The sequence below is a fragment of the Sinocyclocheilus grahami genome, unplaced genomic scaffold (assembly GCF_001515645.1).
Source record: "Sinocyclocheilus grahami isolate Dianchi unplaced genomic scaffold, SAMN03320097.WGS_v1.1 scaffold736.1, whole genome shotgun sequence".
In the NCBI taxonomy this organism is placed as follows: Eukaryota; Metazoa; Chordata; class Actinopteri; order Cypriniformes; family Cyprinidae; genus Sinocyclocheilus; species Sinocyclocheilus grahami.
In genome coordinates, this window is record NW_015505915.1 from 63,988 (window position 1) to 79,623 (window position 15,636).

At 35.2% G+C, this 15,636-nt stretch overlaps 2 protein-coding genes across 4 annotated transcripts in view; one reads left to right on the forward strand and one right to left on the reverse strand.

The window, feature by feature from the left end:
- Positions 1 to 5,930, reverse strand: part of LOC107560627 (F-box only protein 46-like) — a 13,676-nt gene extending 7,746 nt beyond the window's left edge. The window contains exons 1-4 of one of the 3 annotated variants that reach the window (XR_001605749.1): positions 5,528 to 5,930; positions 1,754 to 1,814; positions 1,216 to 1,313; positions 902 to 1,044 (exon numbers count right to left, since the gene is read on the reverse strand). The gene's annotated coding sequence lies outside the window, so the exon portion shown is untranslated. Of the gene's footprint in view, positions 1 to 901; positions 1,045 to 1,215; positions 1,314 to 1,753; positions 2,309 to 5,527 lie in introns of those variants that run through there. The other 2 variants (XR_001605750.1, XM_016244858.1) reach the window with 2 other exon arrangements.
- Positions 5,931 to 8,273: 2,343 nt separating this feature from the next.
- coq8b (coenzyme Q8B) lies at positions 8,274 to 15,422 on the forward strand (the record flags this gene model as incomplete). The annotated part of the gene is made up of 12 exons (XM_016244851.1): positions 8,274 to 8,385; positions 8,560 to 8,631; positions 9,169 to 9,288; positions 9,554 to 9,639; positions 11,044 to 11,184; positions 11,311 to 11,392; positions 11,510 to 11,603; positions 12,241 to 12,382; positions 12,635 to 12,742; positions 14,280 to 14,345; positions 14,620 to 14,706; positions 14,856 to 15,422. Coding segments are annotated over 12 exons (1,407 nt in total), but the record flags the coding sequence as incomplete, so codon positions are not given.
- Between the last annotated feature and the right edge of the window lie 214 nt (positions 15,423 to 15,636).

The window sequence follows — 15,636 nt, forward strand, 5'->3', positions numbered from 1 at the left end:
CTGTTTGAAAGGGGTCCCTTTTCACTGTTGCACTGTGGTGAGGGAACAGCTGTATGTGTTACTAAGCGTGAAAGTTCCGAAACTGAAGCTGTAGAACTAATAGAACGTGATGACACAGAAGAACTCATCCACAATATCCACATTGACCTCCACAAATATCCACCGCCCCCCTGCCATCAGCTCCCGCGTCTCACACACACATGAGCGCGACTTAAGCAACTTTTAGACCCTTTTAGCGGCTTTTTTTCTATAGAATATTCATACTGACAAACCTAGCAACTTTTTTGGATAAACCTTAGCTATGGTTCAGTTGGAAGATTTCACCAGTGCTGTCCCACGAACGCGAGGTCTGACTTTCCCGGAGAAGTGTCGCCTCTCTCGGCGTCTGTTCTGTGCAGTGAGCGGGAGAGAAGCAGCGACAAAACAGCGTTTCCTAGCACCTGTCGCTTACTGATTGTTTGGAATTATAAATATGAGCGTAGTTCATCTGTTAATATCACAGGCACTTTTTTGTTTGTGTTTTTTTTTTCTAGTTTGTTACTCAGATGCTGGCAGTGCGCTGCATGAGACAAAAAAGTTATATAGCCAAACCAACCGCATAGCCGCTCTTTAGTGTAGATGCATGCTGATTTAATCAGACAATGCCGCGATTATAAATGAGAGTGACTCCTGGTTAACATGTATTAAAAGGGGTTGTGTTTAGTCACTATTTAGTGTGGTATTTTTTGACAATATTCACTCATCATGACAGTAAAATAGGGCATTCTAAGTCAATATATTGCAGTATTTCCTCTCTCAATCAGTAGAAAATATGGTTAACACCCGGTCATGCATGAAAAAAAATAAATACCGGTATATTTTTGAAAAATACCGTGAAATAAATTTTTGGTCATACCGCCCAGCACTATTCTGGCTCAGATATTGTGCAAACTATTTGATATTTTATAGTATTATTAATAACGGATAATAACAGATTCACATGAAGGAAGAAGGGTGTGCACACTGAATGCCTTGAGTTGTCCTCTTCGTTTCTTCTCTTTATACCTGTTAATGAAAAATATATAATGATTAAGATTTTTTTAACCGTTCATTTCAGCCTCACAATATTGATAATAGTATCCTGTGTTGAAGTTATACTATGCAGGTTGTGGCCTAGACTTTCATCCTTCCCTATAGAAGGTGTCTGTTCTGTGTGAACTGGCATGATCTCCTTACTTCTTCCTCCTTTCCCTCAGGACCTCCTCTCTCCTTGCATGGTCAGCATTGAGTCTTTCCCTGTATTTTCGTTTCTTCTCTTTACTTGTCATTTCTGCCTGACACAGACAACAAATTGCAGCTTTTAATATGTAAAGCATGGCAAACATGGTTAAATTAAGTATAAAATTGAAAAGGAATACATTAATTGTATGGGCAATTTAATGTACACCATTACATTCTTTCAATATGTTTTTAATATTTATTTATCATTAAAAATGTGTATGTAATATTGTGTAACAAAAGTATCATATGGTGTGACTTGGAAAAACAGTCACACCATATGACGTTTTGTTCAGTTTAGCTAATCTCTTTGTTAACTAAAAACAGCTAGCTTATACTTACAGCAATGATTTTTAAGAATTAATAAGTAAAATTTGTAAAAAACTGTTTAATTTTTATGTAAATAATGTCACACCATAAGACACAAAACATTGACCACTAATGAGCACATCAGTGACAGAGCTTTTTAATTAAAAATTTTAAAGTCAGAACTCACCTCTTCACCTTCCAAACCACTCCAGAGAGGACACTGCAGCTTCCTGGTTGAGTGTGGACCTCTTCATCATAATGATGTCCAAATTATTGCCCATTCAAAATACAGATTGTAATGTCACACCACATGACACCCATTTTACGGACAAAATGTATTTAGCCAGAACTTGCTTTAAAATCATGCACAGACATCAACACTTTCTGTGTCCATTAAAAATGCCTAATTCTGTTACTTAAACTGTAAATCTATCAATTATTTATACTTTGCTGAGATATATTGTCATATTAGTAAGGTCACACATAGTCCGAACAGTCACACCATATGACAATTTAAATGGAAAAATGGAAATTCTCTCATTAATTGCTCAACCTCATGTCGTTTCACACCTGTAAGACATTTTTTCTTCCGAACACAAATGATGATCTTTTTCATGAAATCTGAGCTCTTTCTGTCCCTCCATAGGCAGCAACGCAACTTACACATTCAAAGCCCAGAATGGTAGAAAAGACATCATTAAAGTAATCTATGTAACTCCAGTGGTTTAAGCTACATTTTATTAATGGGGTCATATGATGCGATTTCAATTTTTCCTTTCTCTTTGGAGTGTTACAAGCTCTTGGTGCATAAAGAAGATCTGTAAAGTTGCAAAGACTAAAGTCTCAAATCCAAAGAGATATTCTTTATAAAAGTTAAGAGTCAGCCACGCATACCTAAAACGGCTCACTCTAACACGCCCCCACATATCTACATCACTATCTGGGAAGATTTGCATGACGCCGCCCAAATGTTCACGCAAAGAAAGGCGGCGTAACTTTTATTTGTAAAAATAGAAAAAATAACGTTTCAAAAAGGCGGGGCATAGAGGAGAAACAATAATGTACAGTATGTGGAAAATAGTGTTGTTGTTTTTTTTTTTACTTTAAACCGCATACACATTTCATTACACCAAATAATGTTCTTTTTAGCAGCATCATAACCCTTTTAAGCGATGCGAGTGCTTTGTTTGCACAAAAAAAATATATCATTTACAACTTTATGAAAATATTGATCTGTATTGTGTGTTCATGAGAGCATCACAACGCATTTGTGTTGTGTTCACGCGATAGAAGACTCGCGCGTCAACACAACGCACATGAGTGAGTGTTCAATAGAGTACCACGACGCATGTTTGGATAATATTTTCATAAATAAAGTGGTAAATTATGTTTTTTGTTTTTTGCGCAAATAAAGCACTCACATAGTTTCATAAAATTGGATTGCATGGATTACTTGATGTCTTTCCTACCGTTCTGGACCTTGAACGAGTAAGTTGCATGGCTGACTGTAAAGGGACAGAAAACTCTCAAATTTCATCAAAAACATCTTAATTTATGTTCCGAAGATGAACAAAGGTCTTACAGGAGTGGAACGACCCGAGGGTGAGTAATTAACAACATTTTTTTATTTTTGAGTGAGCTAACCCTTTAAAGGGGTCATATGATGCGATTTCAAGTTTTCCTTTCTATTTGGAGTGTTACAAGCTCTTGGTGCATAAAGAAGATCTGTAAAGTTGCAAAGACTAAAGTCTCAAATCCAAAGAGATATTCTTTATAAAAGTTAAGAGTCAACCACGCCCTCCTAAAATGGCTCATCCTAACACGCCCCCACATATCTACGTCACTATGTGGAAATATTAGCATAATGCCGCCCAAATGTGCACGCAAAGAAAGGCGGCGTGGTTTCAGGAACAGCAGTCGTGTTGATGCAGCCATGTCAGAGAGATGCTGTGTTTCAGTGTGAAAGCAAAAGCACTTTATTTGGCCTTCCGGAAGTAGATGCAATTAGGAATCATTGGTTAAGATTTATTTACAACAGAACAGCACAACCCAGATGTTCGAATTTGTGCAACGCATTTTATGGAGCACTGGGTCAGCTGGCCAATCAGAGCAGACTGCGCTTGTCAAAGGAGGGGGCTTTGTTGAAAACGACGCTTTTGAGAGAGGCGGGGCATAGAGGACCTACAATAATGTACAGTATTTGAAAAATAATGTGTTTTTTGAACATTAAAGCATGTCAACATATTCTGTTACACCAAATTCACAAAATAATGATCTTTAAAATAGCATCATATGACCCCTTTAAGACACTTGCATCTAGCCAAAAACTGTGATAGGCTATAGTTGTCAGTACTATTAACGCAGGTGAAGAAAGATATTGTATTTTCTGAGAATATAATGACCGACTTGAGTATTTCAAAATTCCCAACGTATTTAAATACAAATTATGTTTGATTTTGTTTTTATTTTTTTTGTCCAGCAAAATACAAATTTCAAAAATATTTGAAATACATTTAAATAAAATACTGCCCAAGTACCCATCTGAACTGGAGTATGAAAAGTCTTGTTTCTAACCCCACTGTACGTAATATTTTGAAAGACCTTGCAATACCAATCACAACACTTGAAAGCAAAATGCTTTCGGGCTGCTATTTTTAGCCTGCAACACATTAAAAAAAAACAATGTATACTGCATTTGAAAGATGACACCATGCATTCTATGAAAGTTGATCTGATATCATTGGCACAATAATACATAGGCCTAGTATATAGAAAATTTGTAAATTATAGTATTATAAAATTATAAATTATCATTAAATTATAATATATAGTAAATGAGTAAACACTACTACACTATTCCATACTACTGGTATGTGTGTGAGCATATGTGTGTATGTATGCGCATAAATATATATATACACACACATACACGTGTTATCATCAGGAAAATAATACTATTGAGAACTGCTTTAAAATATTCTCTCATTATTGTGACACAAAGGACAGAGAGATTTGATGACTCCAGTAAGCTTACAGATAATCAGGACAAACACAGGACACCCTTTTTGCACCTTATTTTCTGAAAGCCAATTATACATAACGGTGTAAAATCGTTTGTATCCGTTTAAATGTTATATGACCACACAGTGCTCTTAATAAAGTTCTAGAAGACGACAGCATTAAACCACTGAATCAACCCATACCAAACGTTCACCAAGAGCAAACAACAAAATAAAAGCAGCAAATATTCCCATTGCTAATGATCACCCTCGCAAATATTTCAGTCAAAACATGAAGATAATATAACTGATTTCATATGTAATTCTACGGTCATAATAAATGATAAGTGAATTATTTTGTAATTTATTGCAGCTGTCCTCCATGCCTACTCATCAAGTTAATCTATGGCTTATTTTAACGTAATCGCTTGCCACCTTCAGTGCTTTACTTTCAATTAACACAACTCAAAACAATAAAGAGTCGAAATAAAGACAAAGCGTATGGGATCATTTGACTTGAGGCAGTTAAAAGATGATCTGCTAACCGGCTATTGCAAACCGTTAGCCAGCTTTATAACATCTAAAAAGCGAGCGAACATCTCTGCTTCAGTTTTAATTAGCAATCATGTCAACCCAAATAATCGATAGCAGTATAACTAACACTACTATATCCTGTATTAAAATGAATGTATTTTATTGACGGTGTTATATATCTGCGCCAGTGTGTAATTAGCATGTTTAGCTTGGTCTTCACGAAGTGGAAAACTCAGCTTGCTTACTTTCGTATTATATTTTCCTAACTTGGCTTATTTCTGTATTACACAGTACAAGTTCAGTAACTCTTTAGTATCAAACGATTATATTTTTTATTGTATAAAACGTTTTGTAATGTCATAAACAACAATAAATAATAAGCCAAGCTAAAACAGTAGCAGCTCTGCTAGAATTATTTCTCTGCTTACCTTCTTCTGAGACCAAATCTCCGCTGATTTCGTTCCGACAGTTTTATTTTTGTTACAAAAAGTGGCTATATTGTTGAATTTAAGCCAAAAATCCTTCAAATCTCTATGTGTGGCTTTAAAAACAATCAGAGATTAAAGCTGAGGTCGATAAGGGTTTGCAGGTAGACTGTTAGCATTAGTAAGATAACTCGAGAATGGAGCAAAAAATTCCAGTATTGTTCTGGCTTTGTCAACGATGTATGCCTATTGTGAACACAGTAATATGATGGTAAATACTGTGTTTAAAAAAAAAAATCGTCTCTATAATGTCCAACCAGAGTTTCAATACTATTTCACCATAGCTAGTAGGTCCTCGAATTCGAAAAGCAATTGAAGAAGGCCATTTTGTTGACAAGCAGCTGCTAAACGCTTGTAGCCAATGGGGAGAGAAAGTTGATGGCATGCCCATATATGGATGTTTAGGCTCCCCCTCTGTCTCTACACCCACAAAGAGGAAAATTATTCTACCTCATCATCATAATGACCAGCAACATCTTTCACTTTTACTACATTTCACATAAAAGTCAAGTCTGAGCAGAAAAGATCATTGTAGAGTCTGTTTAGGTACTTTTTGACTCTGAGCACAACATGACAAGGACACACTGTGATTTCAGATGTTGCACCCAATTATCGAATCTTTATCTAATATTTACAGTAGGGTTATGATGTCTACACTCTAAAAAATGCTGGGTTAAATACAACCCATTTTAGAGTGTAGTGATTCACAGACCGGAAAAGAGATTTAAAGATGCACATGGAAATTACAGCACAATTACTGTTACACATTTCTACTGATGATGAATAAGCTGATGTGTGATATTGTGAGGAAAAATTCAGAAATAACTGAACAGTGGAATCGTAATGGAAATCTTGAAAATAACAGATAATTCAGAAGAAATGCATATGTAAACTATGAAAGTATGGAAAAGTCATATGCACTGCCGTCATTTTATCTATTTATTTATTTCATTTGTAATATTATTGCAGTTATATACTCTTAAAAAAAACTCTTAGCAGTGAATATTTAGTTATTTAAATGATGAATTTTGTCTAATTAATTGTGCTTGTATGTAACCTAAATGGGTAGGCCCAAATCATATTCCAAAATATTCAATTGATTAGCCTTTTAATAATTGTAGTTCCGTCGATGTACATCATGCAGTGTACGTGCACCACACAATATGTTCAGTGTTGAGTATATGTATGATCAGCGTATGGGTATATGTACAGTTCTTTGTTTAGCTACATTATGAGGACTGCATTGAAACTGAACAGTGCAGAGGCAGTGGGTGTTTTTATGTTTAGTAACAGATTTGAAGTAGAAACCGTTCCTTATGGTTTCCTAATTTGTTGCCATATCACAGGCAAAACAAGCATGCCATGATGATTATGCAAGAGCAGAGTAATATTGGAGCTACTAAACATCTCTTTAGGACTGAGATTGGTAAAATGATAACAAGATAACACATTCAGCAATCATATAATATGCCTCTAACGTAGGCTGTAGTGAGAAAGGGCTGTTTAGGCGAAGGCAAAGTAATGGAAATGTTGACAAACGCAGCCCAGTTAAGAAGTGTAGTAGAATAAACCATTTTGTAAGCTTTCATTTGTAAATAATTGATAAATAGTGCAAGGGATGCAAATAAGTGAGAGTGCATTCCAGACAATTGATTATATGGAAAACAAATGCAGTTTGTGCAAACTTACAGATGCTGTCATTAAGATTGAATCCACAGTGGAACGTCACATATTTTGTACTTGTTAATTAGTCTTTTATTACACACAACTACAGATACTACAGAACAAACCCCACTTATTATTTTGTATTTTTCCCTTTCTGTTGTTTTGGGAAACGGTAATAGATGAAGAGTGACCTGTGAAGAGGGAAAGTAAAATCATGGCCTTTATCAACCTTGCCCAAAGCTTCATTTTGCCTGAATTTTGAAAGGTTTTCCTAAATATTTGACAGGATCACAAACATAATAATAATAAGTAGGCTAGTTATATTCCTACTGTCAAGATAGCCCACATGTTCATTAGAAGTATAATATAGCCTATGGATGGATAGATTTGAATGGTGAACATTTATATAACAATCACTGATTTATTCTAAATTTAAACTTATTCTAAACTTAAATGGAACGTTAAATGTTTAAAGTTTTAAAATGTTTTTTTTTTTTACATGGACATTAATTGGCTTATGTTTCTGAAATTTTAACTCCAGAAATATGTTGGAAATGTATTATTGTTAACAAAACTATACTATTTAACTGTTAAACTATTTTTGTTTATTGAAATAAAATAAATATTAGATGCAAAATAAAAATGAGAAATGTTGCCTTGACAACTAATTGAAATAAGTTTTACAAAAGTAAGCAATTACTAAATTACTAACTGAAAATAAATAAAAACGAAAAATTGAAACTTAATAAAAACTTAATCAAAAATACATTCAACCTAAATAATAATATAAGAAAAACAAATTACAAAAGCACATTTACTAAACAGATTTATTAAAAATGAAACGTTAATTAATAACTATATAAGTATATGAATAATACTGAAATAATACTTTTCCTCTGATGGCATTTTGGAATGTATTTGTCTTTTAATCCAAAGTATATTGTTTAGTCTGTAGAAGTATCTATTTACAGTTTTCTTTTCCTGCATGCGCTGCTTATTTAGGAAATAAATGTTGTTTAAATAAATACTTTTAGACTTTAATAAGCAGTATGGTTTTGATACTTTGCAGCTTTGTGAGCGAGCCAGAGAACGGAAGGTACCAGCTACACGGATTAGTCGACTAGCTAATTTTGGAGGTCGGTGATTTCTCAGTTTTATATTAATTGTCATTTGCACTGCAGACTGTTTGTAATATACTATATATGTATATAATATAATATGAAGCCTCTCCATAATTTTGCTTATGTGACGGCACCTTAATAATCCATTAATTGTCCTAACCATAACAATGCTGCTGCTTCATTTTGTAGGATTAGCTGTTGGACTTGGCATTGGTGCCATTGCTGAGGTGGCGAAACAGTCTTTTGGAGGAAAACGCTCAGGCAATATGTGCTAACTTGCTTGAATGTGGCTTGACACCCCTTGTCATATTTTTGAAATTGTTATTGGGTAGGGTTACCATACGTGCCATTTTCCCAGGACGCGTCCTGGCCAGGATTTCTATATTGCCTAAAATATCTAGGTTTTGGCTTTGTTTGCGTGTGCAGACCGATCGGTGTATGACATCAAAATACCACACAAACGGTTATGCTTTCGAAACGCTCTCGAGGTACTTTGATGTCAAACACTGATTGGTCTGAGCCGCACTGCTTTTAAGTCGAACACACCTAATATGTGTGCGTAATTGCATCGCTTTGACCGTAGATCCCACCTTCTCACACACCATGACTGGTCCATTATATACAATGCTTGCATGTTATTGGTCAAACTACTTTTCAATCATTACCTTCAGCAAGCATGAAAACAAAGCCAAAACAAATCCTGGCCAGGACGCGTCCTGGGAAAATGGCACGTATGGTCACCATATTATTGGGGTTATTGGGCAAATTAGTCAAATTTCTGGTGTCTTTCACTTTCAGATATGGGGGCTCTTTTAGACTCTCCGTTCCTGTCAGAGGCCAATGCAGAGAGAATAGTGAACACGCTGTGTAAAGTTAGAGGAGCGGCCCTCAAGATTGGACAGATGCTAAGCATTCAGGGTACACAGTTTGATTTTATTTTGAATACTTTGGCGCCAAGTACCTCCATTTGTTCATTTCAATGATGACGCTAAATAATCCCTTTTCAAGAGATCCAGCTTGAAGTTAAGAGCTTGAAATCCTTTCTGATGTTTTCTGTCTTTTGATGCTCAACACAAAATATTTAGAGCTTTTCAAATGCACAAATGGAGTTAGATGCTTTATATTGTGAGGAGTAGAAAAATATTCTCATTTGATTTATCTAATTTTGGTATGCCCTCATTAGATAATGCCTTCATTAACCCACAACTGCAGAAAATATTTGAGAGGGTTCGACAGAGTGCAGACTTCATGCCAGCCTGGCAAATGCATGTAAGTTACTATGCGTTTACTGCGTTTTTCTTTGATCTTGTAGAACATTAACCTAACTATTAAAAATTGCCTTGATATCTTGCTGGAAATTTCCTTTTTATTAACAAGCAATTTCAATATTCATAAAAAAATTCTGTTAAGACTAGTGTTATTTTATATAGTAATGCATTACAATTTTGAGTTACTCCATAAAAAAGTAACTAATTGTGTTACTTAGTTACTTTTATGGAAATTGATGCATTACGTTACTTTTGCCTTACTTTTTGTCACCTGAGATGGGCTTGCTTTTTTTTAATTACAAAAAAACCCCAAAAGTTACATTTTTGCCAACTGTAAAGGCCCCTTCGCACCAAAAGTGAAATTAATAAGCCTCAGGCTGAAGGAAGTGCATCTGCACCTCACTCCCAATCAAACACGGTGACAGTGAATGAATGGGAAAACAAAGTAACTTAACTTAACTTTGAAAATGTAACTCGGATATCGCATTGTAAATTGAATAGTAATGCGTTGCTTTAATAGTTACTTGAAAAAAGTAGTCTGATTACGTAACTCACGTTACTTGTTATGCATTACCTCCAATACCAGCCTAAAAAAAAAAATGTTCATAGCTGTATTATTATAGTCGTGGCCTAATGGTTAGAGAGTTGGACTCGTAACCCAAAGGTTGCGGGTTCGAATCTCGTATTGGCAGGGATTGTAGGTGGGGGGAGTGAATGTACAGCGCTCTCTCCCACCATCAATACCATGACTAAGGTGCCCTTGAGCAAGGCACCGAATCCCCAACCCAGCATAAATGGCTGCCCACTGCTCCGGGTGTGTGTTCACGGTGTGTGTGTGTGTTCACTGCTGTGTGTGTGCACTTTGGATGGGTAAATGCAGAGCACTAAAGGCCACATGTCATGTCACTTATATATTATTTTAGTATTTATTGATATTTTGAATTAGTTTTCATTTTTATTTGTTTGTTGTAGTCATGAAAGCTTGTCATTTTCACACACATATATATTATTTCATATTTCTGTTTAGGTTTATTTTTGAAATTAATTTTAGTACTTCATCTTAGCTCAGTTAATTGCGAAGATTTTTTTTTCAATTTATGTATTTTTTTTCATCTAATCTTTCTTTAATTTTATTTCAGCTTTTTTTAAATTAACAAAAACTATTTTTAATGGTTTTAGTTGTAGTTACCAATAACAGCAGTGTGTGTTATATAGATTCTTCCAGCCACAAGGGAGTGTCAGTGCGCTTTAAGCAGCTGATTGATTGAGCTACTGAGTAACCGCGAAAATTGTTAGTGGTGCTTCAAGCCCTCTAATAGTTCTTTCCGACTGACATTTATCAGATGTTGTTAAATTCACTTTGTGATATCTCACCACACTGTCTGTGTTGAAACCGCATGTGTAGAAAGTGCTTGAGGAGGATTTAGGGTCTGGATGGAAGGAGAAACTCTCATCATTTGAGGAAAAACCCTTTGCTGCTGCCTCCATTGGTCAAGTGCATCATGGAGTTTTGCCTGATGGGAGGGAAATTGCTATGAAGATACAGGTATTAGACTGAAAATTTTCATCATCTGTTTTCAGCAATCAAAGGTTTTGCAGCATATGTTGATGTTATATGTGTAACGATTCATCATTCATTCATTTTGTTTTGAATGAATTGTCTCTCATATAGTACCCTGGTGTCGCTGAGAGCATTCGTAGTGACATCAACAATCTCATGTCTGTTCTGAAGATGAGTCTTGTGCTGCCTGATGGTGAGCACTGGCAAAGGCTTTCATTTTCATATCGAGTTCAAAAAGCATAAATTTCAGAAGGATCCATATTGAGTCACATTGTGTGGGATGTCAGTAGCTGGTGATTTATTTTACCAGGTCTATTTGCTGACAGTAGTCTTGAGGTACTTCAGAGGGAGCTGGCATGGGAGTGTGACTACAAGAGAGAGGCGGAGTGTGCAAAGCGATTCAGGTATTCTCAGTTATAATAAATGTTTGGATTGTGTTTAAATTAACCACAATTAAATTAATTTGTAACTACACTAATGTTTAGAAGTATGGGGTCACTAATGTTGTTTTAAAACAAAGTATGCTCACCAAGACATTTATTCGATGTATATATATTCAAACAGAATATTTTCTATTTGAATATATTTTTAAAAAATTTACTTTATTATTGTGATGGCAAAGCTGAATTTTCAGCATTATTAATTCAGTCTTCAGTGTCACATGATCCTTCAGAAATCATTCTAATATCTGCTTTTCTGCTCGAGATACATTTTGTATTATCAGTGTTGAAAACAGTTTTTTCTGTATTCTTTGATGAATTGAAAGTTCAAAAAGAGCAGCATATATTTATATAACATATAACAGCAAATATGAATCTTTTGTAACATTATAAATGTCTTTACCATCATTTTTAAACAATTCTAAGTGTTCTTGCTGAATAAAAGCATTCATTTCTCTTAAAAATATTGTAGTAACCCCAAACTTTTGAACAGTAGTGTAAATGCCAGTAAAAGGCCCATATCTCATAGATCTGTACTGCTCCGTTTAAAAATATATGACAAAAATCTTTACACATTGATTAATTCTCTTGTCTCTAACAGGAATTTGCTTAAAGGTGATCCAGTATTTGTTGTCCCTGAGGTTTTTGATGAGTTGTCGGGTCGTCGTGTGATCACCATGGAACTAGTTCATGGAGTTCCACTGGACCGCTGTGTTGATTTGAATCAAGAGACTAGAAATGAGGTGGGTTAGATTGTTAAACAAACATATTAAAAGCTTTTTTGATTTGCTTAATATTTTATATATATATATATATACAATGACTTTTTAAATCAAGCATAGACTATTTACATACATCTTTATTGGTCATTTGTTGGTTATTTGTGTAAATAACCTACAGTAATATTTCTTCTGGTTTGGAGATATTTGGATAGCTTATGTTATTTTATTGTGAAAATGAATTGGAGAAATAATTCTTGTACCTTTATTCTGTAGATCTGTTTCAACACCCTGCAGTTGTGTTTGAGAGAGCTGTTTGAGTTCCGCTTCATGCAGACAGACCCCAACTGGTCCAACTTCTTCTATAATAGTGAACAGAACAAGGTGAGCAACTACTAAGACGAGCATGATGGACATGTCTATCATCTATATAATCTATATATCTATAGATTTGATCTTCTATAGTTTCATTTGAACATTTTCAGTTCCAAAATAACAGACCATTGTATAATTATTAGATTTAGCGATTTGTGTGGGTGACGCTAGTGTAAAATTATGCAGCAGTGCTGTTTACTCATCTCCCTAACACACAAAAACAACACATTCTGTATTTCTCAAAACTATTCTTTTGTGTGCATGTTCTTACAGTCCACTCAGTTCCAATCAGCTCTGAAGGTCTTGATGACTTTTTAGAAATCACATCAAGATCACATGAAATAGATACTATTATTCAAAAGTTTTTTTTAATACTTTCATTCAGCACGTTTGCATTAAATTGATCAAAAGTGACATTAAAGACAATTCTAATGTTACAAATATAATTTTTTCATATAAATGCTGTGCTTTTGAACTTTCTATTCATCAAAGAATCCTAAAAAAAACTATTGCGGCTTCCACAAAAATATTAAGCACCAAAACTGTTTTCAACATTAATGTGAAATGTTTGAAATGTAGAACTGTTTCTTGAGCAGCAAATCAGCATATTAGAATGAATTTTGAAGGATCCTGTAACACTAAAGACTGGAGTAATGACTGCTGAAAATTATTATATATTTTACAGTATTGCAGTGTATTGTATTTTATTTTTCTTTCAAAAAAGTAGTTTATGTTGCCACATTTCTTTCATAATTTTTAAAGGGGTCCTATTATGCTCTTTTACAAAGTCTTGATTTTGTTTTGGGGGTGTACTAGAACGGGCTCTCATACTAGGTTATTTTTCACATATTTTACATTATTACAACACCTCTCTCCCCAGTCTGGCATGAACAGCTCGAATAGTTCTTGAATCAAATGAAGGCCCGCCTTCTGAAATACGAAATGTGCTGTGATTGGTTAGCTGGGCCAGTGTGTGCTGTGATTGGTTAGCTGGGCCAGTGTGTGTTGTGATTGGCAGCACTCGGCGCCTGGTCTGGAAATGTCACACCCCTTACCATAGCCGCCTACGAGCTTCAGTGTAAATATTGCGTCAAAATCAAATCAATTTGAGCGCGATTTAAACCCGGATGATTATAACCACTCTAAGTTCGTCTGCCTTGGGAAAGCTAGCGCGTCTCTGACATAGTGATAACACTTGTTGCCTTCTCTAGTGCAGATCAACCAGGTCTCGTCCCATTTCGTCGATATTTGTGATATCATAAATCCCGGAAAATATGCGTTGTAGTCCAAACGAGTCGTTTGTTGTAGTTTTTGAAAAGTGATTTCAGTTAAATAAAATATCTCCTTTTGAATTGGACTTTGAGCTTTGTAACTTTGCAGATCTTTTTTATGCTCAAACAGCAACATTACAGACTGACTAAAGTTGAAAAAGTGAAAAAGCATTATAGGACCCCTTTAAATGGCATGTCTGTCTGTTATCTGGGTGCTGTTAGGCCTTTCCACTTTTCCCCACTGAAATTTTGATGGTTTTTCTTCATTATAACAGATATTTCTGTTGGACTTTGGAGCCTGCCGAGATTACCCAGAGTCGTTCACAGATGACTACATAGAGGTACAGATTTTTACTCAACACTTTAGTTGGTGATGTGATCAAAGGTTTTTTCCTGTAAGGTGGCATTTATTAATGGGAATCTCTTTTATTATTATTATTAGCATAGATACATAAAATATCCAGATAATTGCAGATATAAATTTGTTAATTATTAAAACATTTGAATAGAACTGGCAATATAAGATGTTGCAGAATATGTTAGTAAAGAGAACATATTTCTTCCATTTTATGTACCTTTAAGCATGTGCAATATTATTTTGTTCAAATTATTAAGGTGGTTCATGCAGCGTCAGTCGGAGACAGGGCTACTGTTCTGCAGAAATCGAAAGTTCTAAAGTTCCTTACTGGTTTTGAAGCCAAGGTTTGTGGCTTTATATGTTTTATAATATTCATCCCCAATATCTCTTATATTCCTTTGTTATTTCCCCCTAGAATCAATGCTATTACTTTCTTTACCACTCTACTGTTTCTAGAGTGTTCACTTTAACAAAACAGTCTTCCTCTCTCCAGGCCTTCGAGGATGCACATGTAGAGGCAGTTATGATCCTCGGTGAAGCATTTGCTTCTACTGAAGCGTTTGACTTTGGCACTCAGAGTACCACACAGCGCATCCAGAGCCTGATCCCAGTCATGCTTCAACACCGTCTCACTCCTCCTCCAGAAGAGTCTTACTCTCTGCACCGCAAAATGGCTGGCTCATTCCTCATCTGTTCCAAGCTGAAGGCCCGCATTCCCTGCCGAAATATGTTCCTTGATATTTACAATGCCTACCATGGTAAGCGACAGGACAGATGCACCCAGGTTTAGACTTCACAGGAAGACGCGTAGAGTTTGGATGGTGTAAAGTACCATGGGAAAGTGCACTACAACCAAGGGCGATGTTTTCTTGTATGTATCATGAAAGTGAATGCATTGTGTGTTTTATATTTGGCAATCACTCATGAACCTGGAGATGTTAGATGTTAAGCCTCTGACAGACACATGCTTATTTATAAATGTGGAGAGTTCAGATGTTCCATAATATAATTCTATGTATGTCCAACATTTGTTTATACTTTTTTTTTTTTTTCATTTTTAGTTTGAAAACAACAGCAACAACAAAATCCTCTCATTTGTTGGTTTATCAAACAAGCAGCTCTGAGTGTAAAGGTGCAGAATTTGTTCAGAAGTCACTGTTATGATCATTGCCAAGCTTTTAAAATTAATATTAAACAACGAACACATTTCCTCCAGTGGAGTGAAATACATCTTTGTGGTGAATGAAATGAATCTACAATATCATTTTAGATAG